General features: G+C 38.1%; 1 protein-coding gene across 1 annotated transcript; it reads left to right on the top strand.

Annotated features, from left to right (window-relative positions):
* Window positions 1-10706: 10706 nt before the first annotated feature.
* Rps27l (ribosomal protein S27 like) lies at window positions 10707-13931 on the top strand. The gene is made up of 4 exons (XM_027926228.2): window positions 10707-10830; window positions 11683-11791; window positions 12487-12597; window positions 13740-13931. Exons 1-4 carry the CDS (start codon window positions 10825-10827, stop codon window positions 13766-13768), a joined length of 255 nt encoding a protein of 84 aa, XP_027782029.1. The 5' UTR covers window positions 10707-10824; the 3' UTR covers window positions 13769-13931.
* The last annotated feature ends 6784 nt before the right edge of the window (window positions 13932-20715 follow it).

Raw genomic sequence — 20715 nt, 5'->3', positions numbered from 1 at the left:
TGAGATAATCCATGTGAAGGGCTTAGAGCAGTGCATGGCACAAAATAAGTGCTCAGGTGATATCCTGGCCATTGTCATCCTCATCATCAATTAGAGATTGTATTGGAAGAAATCTTAGTTGCTCTCAGAGCCTAGAAGTATAGCCTTCAGATTTGGCAACCTGTCCCATAGTTCCCTTAATGCCATTTTATAAATCTGAAGCAGGAATCCACTTAGGTCAGAACCTCCAGATTTTCTCCCTCTCACCCCTAACTTCAGATTTTATTCTTTGGCACTTGAAAAAATATGAATAAAACAGTTCTCGTTCAGATATAATGTTAGGACTGTTTTAAAAAGGCACTTTGCAAATGAATTACTTGTTCATAAGGCACAGTAATTTTGTTGGTTGTAGAATAATGTTGTCAGGCTACATACATGTAGATCTTTGTAAATTGACTCAGTGTCAGTGTACTTGGTATGTCTTTGGTTTGTTTTCTCCTTTGATTCATGGACCCAGATTTGATTATTCTACATGAAAAAAAAAGTTTTTGTTGTAGACATTTATCACCGGTTTGCTGAAGTTTATGGAGAAAATGTTCCCAGTCAATAAACTGAATATTTTGTGTTTCAATGAGAAGGCAGAGCAACAGCAAAGATGCCTAAAGGGGAGGGCTTGGAGCCACCAGGTGCTGTGCCACATGAAGCAGTAACAACAGTTAGGAGGGAATAAGCACCTGGTGAAGTTTTCATCCAGTCTATGCCTCCTTTCCCAATCCCCTCCACAGGAGTCACTATCACCTCAAGCACTTCTGCTGGCCCGGCCACAGATGATTGGAGTAAACATTCCAGACTCAAACTAAGACAACCAGATTCTCTTACTAGGGCATCTGGAATTGGGACATAGGCCTATGGTCAGTCACAATTGGCCCTGGAACTAGGACAGCATATAACAGGGGGCTGATGTGGCCATTTTCACTATGTACTCTGGGAGGCAGGAAAACCAGGCTGTGGAGCAAAGAGACTGAAGCAGTGTTAGAGAGGAGAGATAAGAAACTAGGTCGCCCCAAGAAAAAGAGAGAGGTGGCAGAAGCAGAGCTGTCTCCACTCCCAGTGTCCTTTCAGGGTTTTGTTCCCACCCCCATGGGGCCCAGCTGCCCTTCCTGCCCTGGCCTATGTCCAGGTCACTGTCCATTTTAGCTCATGCAAGTGTGAGATGTCTCTGTTACTTGAAACCCAAGGAGACTTTGCTAAATCAGTGCTCTGGCAGAGAGGGGGGCCAAGCCAGAGATCCTGGTTGTATGGAAAGTGTCTGCCTGTTGATTCCCACCCTGGCCAGTGTGCTAAGATCAAATAGGCACAGATGATTTTTGCTGATGATTGGAGTAGATACAAGAGATTCACGGTTAGCCCTGAAACAATGTTCTCTTGGTCACTGATATGCTTTTTTATATATTAGGAAGTATCATTGATGGCACACCCAGAATTTTGTTTCACTTGGAATGTTTCCATGGGGTATGTCATTGGTTATGTATACTGTAGCCACAACAAATAATCAGAAGTGGTTTCACCAATTCCTCCAACAATAGATCAGTTCTATTGCTGGAGCATTTGACACTCATCTGTAAGTGTGACCCTTCCCCAGATTCACAGGCGAGTCTTGGGTCTAGCTGAAGGCTTTGAGGAGCTCTGTTTTGGTAGTTCAGGACACATAGTTAGGTTACCCTCTAACATGTCATGCTCCAACTATATGTGTGAGTTTTGGCCTGGACTTCTGCCCTCATCCTGGAATTGAGTCTCAGGTCTGATTCCTTATTGTAGGACTTGAGTCTTTGATTCCCAGGCTTCAGTGCCTGCTTCCTTTCCTGAACCTGCCCAGGACCCTGCATCCTTAAGGTCAGTACTCTAATTTGCTTACACCTGTTCTTCCCAGGTAACGTGCTGGAAACACAAACCAAGGTGAGACCTTGCTACCTGCCCTTTGTCCTGCCTGACTCACACTGCCAGACTGAATCACTCACACTGTTCTTCCCAGCATCTCCTCCCCACTCTACCACCTCCACTTTTATCACTTCTAGTAATCATATTTGATTACTTATTGGAGACCTGTGGGTTTTTTTTTTCCCATTTACTAGATCTTTTCAAACTCTGATGCTCTCTAACCTACTACGTCACCAGTTACTACTCTGAGGGTCCATGTGGTCCTATGGCTGGCTCTGCTTGCCTAATCAGAGCTCCTCCCAATGACCTCATCTGGGAACCAAAAATCAATGCTTGGCACTCAGTAGACTGACAAAAATGGAGAGTGAGGCTGGGGATATAGCTCGGTTGGTAGAGTGATTGCCTCACATGCATAAAGCCCTGGGTTCAATCCCCAGCATCACCAGGAAAAAAAAAAAAGGAATGTGGATATAGTGGAATGAGGGTGTTGGGAGCATGGGTACTTGTGCAGACCTGAGTTTAAGTACTTGTTTCTTCATTTGGACAAGTATATTAATTTCTCTAGAATCCAAAAGGATTATTTAAAAGTTCATATATGATAAAGCATCTGGAAAGATCATAGGTATTTAACAGAATACATCTGCTTTTCTTTCCTGTGTTTAGATTTCTAAACAGGTTAACTGACATATAATTTATATACCATACACTTCACCAACTTAAAGTGTATATTTCAATTATATTTAGTACATTCAAAGCAATTTTAGATTTCTTAAAATTCAATTAAAGCATAAGGGTCTGAGGTGTAATAGCAGTTAAAGACAGGATTTTAATCAGCTGTAAGTTTATGTAAATCAATAGTGTAATGCTATTGAATTGGCAAAAAATCTTATAGTGATATTGGGCTATACTGATACAAATATGATTATCAGAATAGGCAAAGTAATGAATGGTTCCATTATTTTAAGCTGGCAATATATTTAGCCATTGAAACTATTTTAATAGTGATATGAGCAAATGGAAGCATATCAGAAAATAAGGAATCGCAAATACTGTTTACAGGAGTCAGTGATACTCATCCTGGAGAAACCAAGTCTAAGAAAAGATAAAACACTATCTTCAATTGGCCTTGGGCTTGTTTTTGGGAAAATGAATGACATGTATTTCTGTGTTTCCCGCCCTGGGCTTGGAGAATTTAAGTTAAGCAAACAGATTTTGATACAATAAGGAACAACTGAAGCTGTCTAAAATTGGAGTGGATTGTTCCTACATAACCTGACATTTGCCATATGATTAATAAGTCAGAAGGCAATGTCTCACAGAGCTCTTACTCTGTGTAATGTGTTGTGCTCAGGCAGGTAAGACATGTAGGCCAACTCCTGTTTCTTCAAAGTTGATCTGCCAGTTTGTGGATGAGGGGCTAATTGAGACAGGGGCTAAGTTGCTGAGACTAGCCTTAAACTTGCCTGAGCCTCCTGCCTCAGGCTCGCTGGGATTACAGGTGTGCATCATGCCTGGCCAGTAGTCCATTCTTTTTGTATTTTTCATTGCAGGGAACAGCAAAAAAAACCAAAATTTTTTTTTGTTCTTTCCTTTTGTAGTGCAGGGGATGAAACCTAAAGCCTCACACATGAGAGGTAAGTGCTCTATCTCTGAGCTATACCTCATAGTATATATAGTGTTCCCTACTTTGTGATCAGAGGATAGAGAAAAGGAAGCCCCAAAGTGTTGATATGGATATTTTGTCAATAGACCTAGTGATAACGGAATATTCCTAAAATAATACCTGAGCATTCTGATCAGAGATTATGCCCACCTCTTACCAACTCTCTTAAAGTAACTTCATCTTCCTACTTTGAATTTGGCTGTTGTTGGGATATTTACAGAAACTAGCAAACACTATAGCACCTGAAACCCTAGTCTGTCCCCCAGCTCATTTACCATGCCCCATTTCTTGAGTGTCTGTGCTACTCAAAGGCTATACGTTGGCCCTGTTCATAAGACAGGACTTCTACTAGATTTGTGGACCATATGTCTCTATAAAAAATACATTTAGAGCCAATGTTATTTAACTTTCATTCAAGAGAAATTTGGAACTTCAGTAGTTTGATTTAGTAAAGTAGTTTCAAATGAGTGGAATGTTTAGGGGTAAACGAGGGAAAATTAGACTCATTCTCAACTGTTTTCTAGGATCTATCTATTACAGGATTTTTTTTTTTTTTTTTTTAGGAAACCCATAACAACTATGGTCTATGTATTAAGCAGGTAAGCAGCTCATTACTTGTGGAGTGCCTGTGTCACAGACTAGGTGTCCTTCCAAGAGATGGTTCCCCTCTCACTTGAAACAGGAAGATGAGGCTGTCTGCTGGCCAGCACTTGTCCTGAACAACAAGTGGTTCTTTATGCCACTACTGAGTTTGGATAGGACAATCTCTCAGCATTTGATTCAAAGGTTATAGATCCCAGCAAGTATTTTCTTTCTTTCTTTTTAAAGTATTATTATTATTTATTTTTGTGGTGCTGGGAATCAAATCTAGGACCTTACACATGCTAGGCAAGAGCTTTATCACTGAGTTATACCCCCAGCCTGCCAGCAAGTAATTTCTGCCAATTGAACATATTTACAATAGTCCTCAAGGTAGAACTGTTGTAAAGACGTTGATTTTTATGAGTCCCCACAAGGGAAACCACCAACAGCTTAAGATTCCCAAAGACAACTGATTTCTTCATTGTCAAGAAGCACAAGGAGCTGGATGTGGCAGTGCATGCCTGTATTCCCAGGGGCTGGGGAGGCTGAGGCAGGAGGATCCAGTTCAAAGCCAGCCTCAGCAAAAGTGAGGTGCTAAGCAACTCAGTGAGACCCTGTCTCTAAAGAAAATACAAAATAGGGCTGGGGATGTGGCTCAGTGATTGAGTGCCCTGGGTCCAATCCCTAGTACCAAAAAAAAAAAAAAAAAACAAGCAACACACACACACACACACACACACACACACAGAGAATTGCAGCTGCATTTATTGAGCACTTACAGTTACTATGCACTATTTCTTTTATCTTCATATAACCTTATGAAATCAGTATAAATATTTTCATTTTATATATGAGAAAACAACTCATATAGTTAAGTAACTATTAGAATTAAATTAAATCTCCTAGGGAAAAAGAGTTTATATTGCTTGCTATTTTGTGTATAGCAGACATTCCATAAATAGTTGAATAAGTTTTTATGTGTGACTAAATAGAGCACCATCCTTCTTAATACTTTGAGCCCCTTAACCATTTGTTTGTTTGTAAATGATTTTATTTTGAGGTTTTTTTTTTTTTTGTGTGTGTGTGTGTGTGTGTGTATGTGTGTGTGGTGCTGGGGATTGAACCCAGGGCCTTGTGCATGCAAGGCAAGCACTCTACCAACTGAGCTATATCCCCATCCCAACTATTTGTTTTTTAATCATCTTTTATCTAATGGAAAAATAGAAAGCATTTCATTTATTTTGCCTGTATGCACTTTACAAGGGAAGAAGCTCACAGCTCATCACAGTGTCTTATTAATCCCACCCCCAAAAGACTGAATTATTTTCCCAACTTTGGAAACAAGTTAACTGAATCTCAGACAGAATTCAGTGGTTTTTTTGGTTTCCCCATCACACCAAGTGAGACAAAGAAATGATCAAAGCTGTGTATCAAGAAAGATCTAGTCAAGTTAGAAGAGACGGAGTCTAGATAAACCAGATAGAATGGTTAGTCCTCAAAAAATGGCCATCAAGTCAGTTATGTTGAGTGCAGTATTTTCCTGCAGTGATTAGCACGATTTCACTATTAGGATATGAGACCAAATTCTGGTCTTCAAGAAGCTGTGGACTTTTCAGGAAGATAAGACACAGATTCAGGGGAAATAAAATATCAGTGCAAGAGAAATAGAAAGAAAACCCTCAAAAGACTGCAGTGGTTATTAAGAAGTGATTAATGTAGGCAATAAAGAATTCAGAAAAGGAAGCGATTACATTTGCATAAATTTCTACTGACCTTCGTATTTTCATAAAACATCTTTACTATTAGCTGGGGAATTACAATGAAGTTTGAGAGAGTAACCTGCCTCTAAGTAGCTCACTTTCTTCCCTGGAGACAGGAGGATAAAGAGAGAGTCTGCAGGAAAGCTGAGGAGAAAGCCAGAGACCTGATTACCACAGCAGGCAGGACAAGTGCTTGGAGATCTCACCTGGCTACCAAGTGTGTATAGGATCCAGAATTAAGGTACAAGATCTGGTGAGGGCCTTCTGGCTGAGACCTCCAGTGGAAGGGGAGAGTGCTGACTCCCTTTCAGGAGTAGTAGCTTTCAGTTCTTTCTGGCCTTTGCCTTTGAAAACTGTAAAGAACTTGCATCAGTGGTTTTCAACCTTGGCTGCTCATGAAAATTACCTGGGTAGTTTTTAAAAATACTGCCAGCTGGTACCAAAATATACTAATAAATAAATAAATGCTGCCACCTGGATCCTTTCCCCAAATACTGTTAATTTCCTTGGTCAAGGTTGATTTTTTGGTAATTATAATTATATAATGTGCAACCTAGTTTGAGGATCATTGAGCTCCTGGATATGATAAAGGAGAATAGATTTGTTGGAATAAAGATTTCTTGGAGAAGTAGGGGAAGAGAGAACTTCCCTGCTTCAATCTAGAGATATATCCTTGATTTTCTTACCCTGGAATAGTAGTAGTTTGAGTTCTGGCTTCCTGAAAGTTCCATTGGGAAGGTAGGAAGACTCCAGAGAGAATGGCAATGTAGTGGGGTGGTGGGGATACAGCTCAGTGGTGGAGCATGTGCTTAACTGTGCAAAACCCAGGGTTCAATCCCAGCACCAGACAAAATAAAAGAATGTGGTGAATCTAGGCCAGTGCTTCTCACTGGGATGTTCTCACGTATAACTGGATCTTGTTAAAATACAGATTCTGAATCAGTTGATCAGGGATGGTGCCTGAGAATATGTATTTCCAACATGTTCCCAGATGATACTAATGCTGCTGACTGACAAAATGACAAGGATATGCTTGGCTAGGCCTATAAGTCATATCTTTAATATTCTCATATACATTTCAAGTATAGAACAAGAAGAACCTTAGTCTGTCAAACCTGAAGGGTCCCATGGACAATGGACATTCCATGGTGACCCAGTTGATTGATGACTAAGGAGTAGATGGGCCCTGTCAGCAAAGCCATACAAGCTAAGAGGGAAGCATTTCCCTACTGGGAAAATCCCACATTAGGGTCCTGACAGATGGTTCACTCAAAGGTATGACTAAAAAGAGTTTCCTTAAGGGAGTATTTACAAGGCTGGGACAGGGTTAACAGAAACAGACAAAGGATTATAAAGCACCAACCCTCAGCACAAAGGGGAAGAACAGGGGAAAAACATGGAGACAGGGACACCATGTAACTGTTGCAATTAGTCACTTGGGATAAAATGGCCCATCAAAGATAGATCCTGAGGAGTAAATAACCCAACATTGCTCTTCTCTGGCAATTTCACTCTACTGATGCCCAAACTCAACTAGAAATAAAAGAGGAAGGGAATCTAGTGGATGCAGTCATCAGTCAGTCTCCTGGGCACGAGTAGCATGAAGTATGAAGGGCAAGATCTGGTGGTAGACACATGCAGCAAACCTAGCACAATCCTCAATAATGAGGGACATAATCTGCCAGCCCAGTTGGTATGGAAAATAAAGAAAATGACACCAGAGTTTGGGTCTGAGAGTCTTAAGTCCTTATCAATGGGAGCTTACCCGAGTTTGTGAGGCATCCTTATGAATGACAGATGGGCTGCAACCCCTACAGTTGGTTCTTTGGGCACAAAGGCAATGCCGTTGTTGGAGAATGGTAGGCAGAAGAGAGATGGCCTTTCAGAAGTTGCTGCTGATATCAGAAATGGTTGCGAATAAACCAGAAATGCTTTGAAACCTGATGACAGGTGAACAATAGAAGAAAGAGAAAATGCAACCTTGTTAAAGTTTGCAGATGACATGTCTTAGGAACTTCTCAGGAAAGAAAAAAAAAAAAAAACAGAAAGGGAAGGGTGTGAAAAGTTATCTTTAGGGCTCCCACCTCCCACTCCAATTTTTTTGAAAACACAACTAAACTAAACCTCTGACCCTCTTTCTGGGAAAACAAGGGCATAACTGAAGAATTTCAGTCCAGGGGACAGGTAGTGGCACTTTCTCAGACCAGATAGGCAGCTGGAGAGTTCTCAGAGCAGAAATCATAACTTCAATTTGCACCTCATGGTTCTTTGGGCAGCCACTGGGGGTGTTCTTTTTGAAGGATCCCAAGAGCAGGCTGTCAATACAGAGACTCTGGGGCCTTCATCTGCCTACAAGTCCTTTAATCTGCCATCAATGCACAGGCATGGGGACAGGTCAGGAGAAATTGAGCTTTGGGGGGGGGGGGAGACAGTGTTAGAAGTAGAGTCAAGGTCTTCTTGACCTTGAGAGTTTTTTCTTTCTTATGTTGCCTCTGAGTGTCTCATAGGTGAAGAGTTTTTTTGATACCCTACTGGGAATTGTTTATAAAGAACTGAAGCAAATGTTTAAAGAACTGAAAAACAGACATAATACCCAATATTGTCAAGGGTGTAAAAAAGAGGTTATTCTTATACATTTTCTTCTGGAATAAAAATTGTTTAACTCTTTTGGAGAATAATTTGACGGTTCATTTTATAAACTTTAAAATGTGCACAACTTTTGACTCAGTAATTCTTCCTCTAGAAATATGTCCTAAAAAAATAATCAAAGATGTACACAAAAACTTAACTAAAAATGCGCACCTCAGTGTTGTTTAAGAGTGAAAAATTGGTAACAGGGAATAATGTTAAGATTTTACAGAGTTGAGGAGGGATACATAGGTGTTCATTTCTATATCAGTTTTCTATTGTTGCTGTAAGAAATTACCAAAAATTTCTTTTAAAAGAATACAAATTTGGGGCTAGGGATGTGGCTCAAGCGGTAGTGCACTCACCTGGTATGCGCAGGGTGCTGGGTTCGATCCTCAGCACCACATAAAAATAAAAAAAATAAAGATGTTATGTCCACCGAAAACTAAAAAATAAATATTAAAAATTTTTCTCTAAAAAAAGAATACAAATGTATTATCTTATAGTTCTGTATTTCCAAGTTTAATCAGTTTCTCACAGCTAAAATTGAGGAGTTGGCAGGGCTGTGTTCCATCTGGAGGCTCTAGGGGACAGTTTATTTCCTTGCTTTTTCTATTCTGTAAAGGGTGCCCACCCACATTCCTTGGCTCATAGCCCCTTCCTCCATCTTCAAAGCCAGCAACATAGCATCTCTCAGATGCTTCTTCCTTGGCCATATTCTCCTTCTCTCTCCTTTCTCTTCCATTTTCAAGGACCCTTGTGATTATTTTGGGTCTAAACATATAATCCAGCATAACCTTTTAAAAGTCAACTAATTAGCAACCTTAATTACACTTGCCCAGTTACTAGAGATCTTGGGGATTGGAACATAGACATCTTTGGGGGCCATTATTCTGCCTATATAATTGTATTATTCTATATACGTATCTGTATGGCAGTATTAAAATTTATTAATATTTTAAATACCATAGTTTAAAGACTCAAACCTAACATCCAATTCAGTGTATGAATGGAATGAGATATACATACATGTGTTATATAGTGATATATATATATATATATCAATGTCCCATAATACATATCATAATATATATCCATATATCCACCCATAGGATAACTTCTATGTGCCCATTAACAATCATAAGGCAGGAGAACACATAGTATTAGGGAGTGATATTCATTATCTATTTAATGAGGAGAAATTTAAATCTACCAAAGATAATGCACAAGATAATCCCAATCATAAAAATTCAAAACCAAAAATAAACCTATGCAAGTGAGTAAAAAATATTTTGAAGGATATGGGTCAAAACTTAACAATGTTTATTTCTGGATGGTAATCTTAATTTTGTTTTTCTGCATTTCCCCAAATTGAATATTATATCTGTATTCTTTTTGCAAAGAGAGAGAAAAAGTAATTAGGAACGTCTTGTTGGGACAATTTTCCAGTCAAGCTTCTCCTTAGTTTCTTAGTGTTCAGGCACACATGCTCACGCCACCCTTCAAGCATTCCTTCTCGTCAAACACACTTCACATCTGGCTATATGCGGTATTCCCCGCTTTTTCAGGATGGAGTTGTCCACTCTAAAAAGTATGCACTCTAAAAAGTATGGCAGGAAGGGGCCTCTAGGTAGAGGGCGCACAGCAGAGAATGAGTGCTGCTTAATAACAGTTTTAGATCAAAGCAAACCCAAGGCACAGCAGCATCCTGTTGAGAACTTCGAAACCTGCACCTTGGAAGGCAGATGCACAAAGATAGGAACCTGTTTATAATCTTTCTGCTACATATTAATTGTTAATAACATTGTATTTCTTAACACAAAAAAGAACAGAGAATACTCGCACCGCTTCGCGTGCTTAGAGCAGGGCGAAACGAGGGCGGGCCGGTTGTGTGAGCGGCCGCCGGGTCCAGCTCCCCACTCCCGGCCTAAGCTCGCCGTGGCCCTCCAGCCCGGCACACTACAGCCTGAGCCTGGCCCAAACGCCGTTGGCTCAGGGCGGAGCCTGCGGCCTAGCGGCAGGTTCGTGGGGATGAGGACAGCAGCACCCTCGCCACCCTGGGAACCTTCGTTGGCCTAGACCCGCTGACCCAGACGGAGCGTCCTCACCACCGAGAAGAGTGCCTAGAGTGGACGAGCCCGCCCCACCGTCCGCTCCGCTCCTCCCAGCCACCTCTATCCCGGAAGTTGTGCCGAGCGCCCGATCGCGTGCTGCTAGCCAGAAGAGTCTGTCGCCTGCTCGATCTGGACGGACCGTGCTTGCGAAAGCATCACCATGCCTGTGAGTTGTTTACTTTGGCCTCAGGATTTATTTCGGGCTTTCGGTCTGTCCGGGGTTATAGGGGGCAGTTGAGCCTAACGGCTTCCCCTGACCGCGACGCTCCCTGCCAGAGGTGGCCGGCGGCTGGAATCGCTGGGCACTTCTCGCGAGTGAGGGCTTGTTGTGGCTTGCCCGGGCAGCGCGGCATGGCGGGCCCTGCACGGGCGTGGAGCCGGGTGGACCCGGAGCCGCCCTGGACTGCCATCTGGAGTCGGTGGCTAGGAGTGGAACTGTTCCCAGCGTCACTTATTTTGGGTAGGCGCCGACGAGACTGTAATCGTTGGAATCTTTTTTGGTTTTCTGGTGCTTCGTGGTTCTCGCCCCTGAAGCTTTCTCTGGGAGGCTGTTTCTTGCTTGTTTCCTTTTCAACATTGCCTTAGCAGTTGTTTTACGTACTAATTCCGTCCAGGGCGGTCTCATCTCAAGTTCTGTTAGATCAGATTTCTGCCCCGAGGGCAGAAATCACCAAGGCGTTGGCGAGGACTTACGACTTCAGCGGTTTCTACTTTCATCGAGTCCAGAGTCAGTCTTGTTCTTAGCATCGCAGTTTTGTTTTTATTGAAGACTATTATGTAGTTGAGGAAACAACGAGTTTAGCTTTACCTTTGGCGTTCTGATCGTCACAAAGCCCTATGGCAGGTCCTTGGAAACGCAAAGTATTGGCGAAAATGATCGGATCATTAAAATTTTAAAATATCTTAATTGTTATCAAGTATGACTGTTGTTCCTATTTTGCATGTGTATTTCCTGTATGGTTAAATATGCCAGTATTTTGGTTAAACTCCAATAATAATAATGTGCCTTTTTATTTAGTTGGCTAGAGATTTGCTACATCCTTCCTTGGAAGAGGAAAAGAAAAAACATAAAAAGAAACGGCTAGTTCAAAGTCCAAATTCTTATTTTATGGATGTAAAATGTCCAGGTAAAATTTCAAATTTTAATTCTTTTCCTACGGGAAATTTCTGAAGAGATTTCTCTTTTGTTATGTATGTATAGATGTTAGGATCCTCTGTTGAATAGAAATGAAATTACAGAATTGAAAATGTCACAAGGAATATTTTCATAATAATGTACTCAAGTCATTGTAGAAACATATTTGGGAAAGGTAAAGATGGGCATCCGAAGGGAATCTGATAATTGACTTAATAAATCCATTAAGTTGTTCAGATGATGAGTTTTCTTTTTTATGATGTGATGAAAAGTTGATTTTTCAGTGTAAGCCAAGCTGCCCAGTGTGGTGGCCATTAGCCATATGTGGCTACTGAGCACATTTGGCTGTGTCCAGTCAAAACAGAGATGGTCTTTAAGGGTAAAAGGTACACTGGACTTTGAAGATGTAGCATTACAAAAAAATTGATTACATGTTGAAATGCTAGTATTTTTGAAATATCAAGTTTAAGAAAATATTCATTTTTTACCCTTTAAACAAACTTACGTGGTTACTAGAAAAGTTTGTAACATATGTGACTTGATGTTGGAGCACTAAATCCTTACATGAGATTAATAAAACATTACTTTTTAAATAATATTTATTTACATATTACTAGATATGCCAAACAGGTGCTGATTTCATCAGCTTTTCACTTTTAATATTGCCTTTTTTTTTTTTTTTTCCAGGTTGCTACAAGATTACCACAGTTTTTAGCCATGCCCAGACAGTGGTTCTTTGTGTAGGTTGTTCAACAGTGTTGTGCCAGCCTACAGGAGGAAAGGCCAGACTCACAGAAGGTTTATCATTTGATATTTTCTAACCCAGTGATGAGATATTTTTTAAATTTTTCATTGTGGACTTTTTTAGTAAAGAGTGCCCAGTTCATTTGGATAAATTCATGCTCTTGACTTTACAAAGATCTCCTTTATTGTTTTTCTAAATTTGGAACACTTTCTTTTGTACTTATTCACCCAATTTGCTTAGCTTGGAATAAATTAAAAATAAATCAGAATGGGAACAAGAGTAACTACATATAATCCTATGATTTTAAAAATCATAGGATTTAAAAATTTCTCTTGTAAATATTTTGTTCCATATGTATTTGGTATATTTAACTTGAGATAGTTTTTTATCATTGCCAACTGAAGAAAAGATAACTATTATATAATTAAAATGCCACAGGTTTCATTTTTATGAACAACTACTTAATGATTAATATAAAACTCTTTAATTCCTCTTTCACTTTAGAGCAGTAAGAAAAAATAATTTTGTATATAGTTTTTCATAGTAATACTTGCAGATTTACAACTTCATTATGATATGAAGTTTATTTTGGTGTGAAATTTATTTTGGAGCTGTGAGTTCTGTGTTGTTTTCACTGAAATAGTTACGAGGGTATTAACAGTAAATCCAAGGTCTATTTAGTGTGATTTGGTAAGATCTGAGTACAAAGTCAGCATATGATATTTAAGAGTAATATTACTCTTAAAGTGTATTCATAAGATTTTTGAAACCTTTATTTCATGGTATGATTTTGGACTTTTGTGTGCAAATACTGACTTATGGTTCAAAGGTGCATCTATAGCAGTTTTCCTAACAGACCTGAGAAGAACTTGGAGTTACTTTTTGAGGAAAACTATTTTGAATAGTTCTAAAAAACTATCTTCAAAACAGTTTTTTATTGTTGAATTCAGGCTAATGGTCAAGACTCCATTATATGATTTAAGAAACAGAGTGACAATTATGGTCATAGCAGAATAAACTATAATGGATTTATTATAGCAAATTTGTGATATAAAGGGATAAATAATTTGTATGTATATATCAATCTAATATTCCTAAAACTGAAGTTTTTACTTAAAACATACTTTTTGCTACTGAAGTTTTACCAAAGATGAAATAAACTTCATTTTAATATACTCTTGTGATTCCTTTGCAGGTTGTTCATTTAGAAGAAAGCAACACTAATGATCTGTGCAACTTCCAGAATTTATGTTTTCTCACAGAAGCCTTATAAGTTCAGTAATTCTAGTTACTCTTCCAAGATAATGTAATTACATTTGATTTTGTAAGGTATACAACAATGATCTCCTATTTTGGTGTTTTTCAATAAAGTTTTAATTATGGACAACCGCCCCCCTTGTCTTTTTTAAAGTATGAGTATGCTATCAATTTTTTTATACTGTGTATGTGAATTTGGTTTAAACGTTTAAAAAATGTATTCTGATTATTTTGTGTCTTTCTAACATTTTCCAAGTTGCTGTATGTAGGACTGAATATATCCTTTTAGGATATTATAGCTACATTTTTTACAACTGTAGACAGAAAGGATTCTGTCAAGTAATACTATTTACTGTTGACCCATGCTTAAATTAATTTTATTTCAAATGGGATGACAGAATAGCAAAATTTCTGCTATTTCTGTTCTACCTGTACTGGTTCATATCCTCCCTACTATGTCGGATCTACTGCTTTTTGCATAGCAAAACCTCAAAACCTTAGAAAGAAATTAGTCCTGTCAAATTTAGTTAACCCATTAAGTGCCAAATTTTTAAATTCTCTAAATACATATTCAAATATTTCAAAATAACCATAAGTGTTATATTTATGTTGTTCAGTTTAAGTTTTTATCTGGGACAATGGGACAAAATGGGTTAAAAGCCTACATTTTATACATTTGTCTTAGGGACACAGTTTTAATGTTGATTATTCTATAGGAATAGAAATTTAAATTGCCACCCCGAGCCCAGAATGCCCTCATCTTCAGTCTGCTCAGTGTTTTGTGTTCATTCATTACTTTTCAATTTTCTTATTTCACTTTTCGTGATATGTATTTAGAACAGAGGGGGCATTAAGAGCATGACTTTATTATGACGACTTTGCCTTTATAATAATTTGAAAAGTGGTATATTCTATTTGCAGCCAGATATATTAATTAAAATCTATGTATTATGTAAACATTTTTTAAAATTTTTATTCTGTTATATATGACAGCAGAATGCATTACAATTCATATTACATATATAGAGCACAATTTTTCATATTTCTGCTTGTATACAAAGTATATTCCCACCATTCGTGTCTTCTTCATACATGTACTTAGGGTAGTGATGTCCATTCCATTCTATATATGTATTATTTAATGATTTTTTTAAAAATTCAGTTGATGGACCTTTATTTTATTCATTTATTTATATGCAGTGCTGAGAATCAAACCAGTGCCTCACACATGCTGAGCAAGTGCTCTACCACTGAGCCACAACCCCAGCCCTCAATATATATTTTTTAGTATGACTTTGTGTGTGTGTGTGTGTGTGTGTGTGTGTTGTGTGGGGTGCTAAGGATTGAGCACATGTGCTCTGCTACTGAGCTACATCCCCAGCCTTTGACTTTAAATTCTTTTTTTAAAACTGAATTGCATCGATAAAATTGCATGCCACTAAATGTGACTTTTTTGCTCTGGCAAATTTGTAGAGGTACACCCCCCACCACCACCCCCGCCTTTGGGAAGGCAGGATAGTTTTTTACATAAACAGGTATTGGGGCAGATATAGCTCAGTCTAAAACAAGTTCTAGTGGTTAATTGCTTGTGATTCTGGGAAAAACAAGGATAATAAAACAACTTCATAGGGTTGTTTTAAAGATAAAACAAGATAACTTACAAAGTGGTTAGGACAATGCTCTTACAGTAAATTCTCTGTTAATAATAAAAAAGGATATTATCTATTAATCAAGTATTTTAAAGTTATTTTTCCCTAAAATTTACCCCTCATTAGCATATCAGAGCACAATTGTGTTAATTAACTACTGTAAAACAAGCGATTTCCAAATTAAGTGGCTTAAAAAAATAATTACTCTTCATGATTATGAGTGACTGCCTTTAGCTGGAGGCACAACTGGAGTGGAAAATCTAACCTGGCTTTAGTCACATGTCTGGCAGCTGGTGTTGCTGGCAGCTGGGGTATCTTAATTCTCTAGTAAGCTAGTCTGTCTTTACATGGCATTCTTGGGGTAGTTTTTTAAGATAGTGAATATAGAAGCTTAAAGGTATCCTAAGGCTTAAAAGCAGGAACTTGTGCAACATTATTTCTACCGCATTCTATGGATCAAAGCAAGTCAAAACCAGCCAGCTTCAAGGGAGTAGTTCACCCAGCTCCACCTTTGGATGAAAACCATGACAAAATCATGTTGCAAACTTGCATGTACAATGAAATGGGAGGAAATTGTAGCCATTATACAGTCTCTTACCTTTGGGAGAACTCTAATATTGATCAAGGTTATTCATTCCCTAATCCATGAAAATGTCCACCATCAATCCTTAATGAAGTACTTTGTTTTCCCTAGTCTGAATAAACAAAGTGTAAGTGGGAAATTTATGTTAAAGAAAACACAAATGACCAATGAACATATACAAGTATGTCTAGCTTTCACTGACAGCAGGTTAATGCAAATAAAAATCCTACAGTTTTGCATATAGTTTGCATAATCAAAAATTCAAGGGCTGAGGTTGTGGCTCAGTGGTAGAGCGCTTTGCCTAACGTGTGAGGCCCTGGGTTTGATCCTCAGCACCACATAAAGATAAATAAAGGTATTGTGTCCATCTACAACTAAAAAAATATTTTTAAAATTCAAGATTAGATGTTAAAAAGTGTTGCCATATAAACAGGTCCAACCATATAAAACTGTCATATTCAAATGTTTCTGACATACAAGAACAGTAATTTCATATGGTTCAACCCAAGAAAAAGATATTTCTTACATTGTCTATAGTGCCAATGTGATAGTGATGTTTTATAGCAGTCAACAACAAACTGGATTCATGTGTATCAACTTGTCCAGATCACAAAAACAATGTAAATTTAAAGGAATGTAGAAAACATGTATAATATGATACTATTTGTATGTATATAAATAACAAAAATTAATACTACATATTAAATATGGATACATATGTATGGCTGTGAAAGTATCAAACAATGAAGTGGAAGGATATACACTAATCCCTGATGAGAGATGCTTGCTGGGCAAAAGGAGTGGGACTTTGATGGTTAAAGGGGTCTTCAGCCTTATCTACTTATTATTATTTAAATATTTATTTTTTAGTTTTAGGTGGACACTATATTTTATTTATGTGGTGCTGAGAATCGAACCCAGGGCCTCAGGCATGCTAGGTGAGCACTCTACCACTGAGCCACAACCCCAGCCCCTATTTATTATTTTTTTTTGTTTATTTTTTTGAATTGTAGATAGACACAATGCCTTTATTTGTTCACTTTTATGTGGTGCCAAGGATCAAACTCAGTGTCCCACACATGTTAGGCAAGCACTCTATCACTGTGCCATAAACCCAGCCCTACTTATTATTTTAAAAAGACTAATTTGACTAGATGTTAACATTTTAAGTTCTGGGTTTTGGGAATATGGTTATTTGTTTCACGTGAAGCTTTTTGTATCTTTCTAGTATTTTTTTTTTTTTAAGTTTCACAAAAGTTCAACTTAACAGAAGAAAAAATAAAGCAAATCATTTGTAGCCAATGATCAGCTTGATAAGTTGTAAGTTTCAACAACCACAACAACAAAGAAACAAAAAACTTAAGTTGTTCTTTACCCTAATATTAAGGATCAGTTTTGCCAGAGAGATCATTTTGTGGGAAATGAAGACTTATCAATACTAAGAAATCTAACATCATTAAGAATATAAGTAATTGTGGCAAAAATATCTAAGAGAAATTCTAAATTTGGGGTCTGTGAACTTCTGATGTTTGTATACTGGCTCATTTTCTGAGAAGATTCATATCTCAGAGTTTCTACAAGAATTCTAAAAAATTTAAAAGCAACTACTATATGTATTTAAAGGCTCAAAAAAGTTATATCATTAATATCATGATAAAAAGCTATATCATTAATATCAGAAACCTTTTAAAAATTAGTTATTTTGATTTTTAGTGACAATATTTAAAGCATATTTAAATTTTAAAATAGCTTTAAGAGAAGGTGAGACCTTTTATGTTTTTCAAGGAGGGCATGGATTGGGAAATTTGACAAACAGTAATACCAGACAGACATCAGGAGAAATAAGGAGATGAAATGGGTCTGTTATAGTGAGACACTCTATTTACACTTAAAGCAACCCAGAACTCTATTTACTTCAATAAGGTGGTGAGTGATGAGATGGACTTAGGGCTCAGAACTTGTGAAAAATATTTATTAGAGTGTACAGAACTTTGACTTCTTTTTGAGTTTTCCTGAATTTAGTGGCACAGTGGTAGCCTCTAGGATGTGACAGCAAAATATTCCAATGTCAACAACACTATAATAAGCCATCCGAGGAGCCATTCCCAGATGGCTCCCAGTGATTTGCAACTTCTGGTGTTCATGCCTTTGTACAGTCCTCTCCCACAGTAAGTCAGTGTTGATCTTTGAATAAGATTAGTTCCAAGCCTAGATTATAAAAACACTGTGGCTTTTGCCTAGTTCTCTCTTCATTTACTTTAAGGGAAGCCATAGTACAGTTAAGACAAGCTATGGAGAAGCCCAAGTGGTGAGAAACTGATACCTCTTGCCAAAACCCAGTAAGAGAGGCCTCTGGCCCAAAGCCATGTGAGCGAGCCACTTTACAGTCAGATGTTCCAGCCTTATTCAAGCCTTCGGTTGACTGAAGCCCCTGTGGACATTTTGTCTGCAACCTTATAGGAGATAGCTAGGACCGTCCAGCTAAGCTGCTTTGAACTTCTAAAACACAGAGACTGTAAGAGGATATTAAGTTTGGGGGTAATTTTTTTCATGCAGCAATAGCTAATTTACACTATACCAAATGAAAAAGTTCAGACACAAAAGACCACATACTGTACATATACAAATCATCCATAATCAAAAACCACAAAGACCTACTAAGTTGCTGGTTATTAGGTATTGGAAGAAGAGAGGAATGGGGAGCAAATGCTCATAGAAACAAAGTTTCTTTTCTGGGTGAAAACATTCTGGACAGTGGTAATCTTGTGAATGTACTAAAAACCACTGTATGCTTTAAAGGATGAGTCTTGTGGCATTAACTATGCATTTTATCTGAACTGTACACACACACACACACACACACACACACACACACCAAGAATCTGGAAAAAAGCAGTGGATGGAAACTGGAAGGACTTTAAAGATAGTGTTAGTGAAAACATGAAGAGCCTTGAAGAAACTGTGATAGCTTTTGAGGATGCTATAGATGTGGACTTAAGGAAAGTGATGAAAATCTTATTACAGATTAGAGGAAAGGGAATTCTGGTTGTGTAGCAGCAGAAAGTGTAGCAACACTATTGCTTGCAGTAACAGAGAATAGAATAGTGCCTCATGAACCGGGTGACCTAAAGGGGATTTCCAGACTCAGTGCTGAATGTGCCTCCTGAGTTCTTGCTGCTTATACCAACGTACAAGAGATGAGATAAAGGAAATAAACAAATAAAAATGAATAAATAATTAGTTTTTTAAGTTCTCCTATCTTCAGATGACAGATGATGCTAAAATTAAGAAATGGCCTCAAGGCAAAGATAAAATCTAGGACACTTCCAGGAAAACATGATCTCAAGTTAATTCCAAATTAGAGGCTTATTTTGAAGGGCACTTGGGTGTAGATTTTGTCTACTGGCATAAACTGCAGTAAAATTAGCAGGATACTCTCACATTTAAAAATATTATATTGTCAGAAACACTGCTAATTAGATTGAAAGGGCAGATAAAGAGACCTTTGGCCCTCCTAACTTTAACATGCAGGAAACAGGCTGAGAAAAATCACTCAGCTGGAAACACATGCTACCTTACATGAATAAAGAATAACATCTGAACCAAGAGCCCAGAAAACAGTCAAAAGCCAAGCCTTAAGTAATAATCAAGGAGCTGCCAAGTTAGTTGCCAGAGGATTTTGGGATTGCCATGGACACCCTCTCAAAACTTTTTGAATAGGAGGGACTACAACAGTAACTCTCCATCTGTTGTATAGTGTACCTGTGGGGAGCAAATAACTTGTATTAGTTCACAGGTCTTAATATGAAAAGGAACTATATACTTGAATTACTGTACTTAAGGAACTATCCAGAACTATTGCCAAGGAGACTTATTCACACTTAGACCTGATTTAGATGATAAGATGTTGGGCTTTGTGCTGCTGCTACAATGGGATGAAACTTCTGGAGGACTTGGGAGTTAAGTTTATTTTGCATGTGGGAAGGACATAAATCAATAGAGACAAGACATCGGACTGTGGCAGCCAGCATTCAAGCTGACTGCCAATGATCTCTACCTCATGAAATTTATACTTCATGTAGTCTCTTCAACATTATATTGGGTCCCATGTGACCTAGGAAATTTGGCAAGTGTGATAGTATGACTTCTAAAATATATTAACTTTTGCCTGATGTGCTTACATTTTGCTCATGTGTGTTCTGTCATTTGCTAGGCGGAAGCCAACTGCCACGACATTAAGATTCTCCAACAGCCCTACAGAGAGGTCCTTGTGGTGACAAACCTAAGTGAGACCTTATCTCACTTATCAGCCATAGGAGTGACTCATGGAAGCATTTCCTCTAGTGTCAGAGAACCCTTGAGAAAACTACAATACCTTGTCTGCAACATTGTTGGAGACTGCAAAAGACCCACCCAACAATATTACTTCTCAATTCCTGAGCCTCAGAAACTGTGAGATGATAAATGTTTGCTCTTTTAAGCTGTAATAGATAACTAATATACAATTTCTCATAATCTTGTTTCAGCTGTCATATTAAAAGGTCAATACACAGAAGCTCCTGCTGAATGAGATTTCCTCATTACACATTCAAAAAGTACATCTTTTTATCAGAATATTTTATTTCAACAGTCAACACTTTTTTCAAAAAGTAGAAACTATAGTTACTTCCCTGAGTATAAAG

The sequence above is a fragment of the Marmota flaviventris genome, chromosome 2, assembly GCF_047511675.1.
Source record: "Marmota flaviventris isolate mMarFla1 chromosome 2, mMarFla1.hap1, whole genome shotgun sequence".
Taxonomy (NCBI): Eukaryota; Metazoa; Chordata; class Mammalia; order Rodentia; family Sciuridae; genus Marmota; species Marmota flaviventris.
Note: the sequence above shows the minus strand (reverse complement) of the source record. Positions and strands in the feature narration are given on the sequence as shown.

Excerpts from the sequence above, each read along its gene's own strand:
- Rps27l (XM_027926228.2), top strand. Across the intron at positions 11,792-12,486 it reads TATGGATGTAAAATGTCCAG|GTTGCTACAAGATTACCACA; the intron begins GTAAAATTTCAA and ends TTTTTTTTCCAG. Across the intron at positions 12,598-13,739 it reads AAAGGCCAGACTCACAGAAG|GTTGTTCATTTAGAAGAAAG; the intron begins GTTTATCATTTG and ends ATTCCTTTGCAG.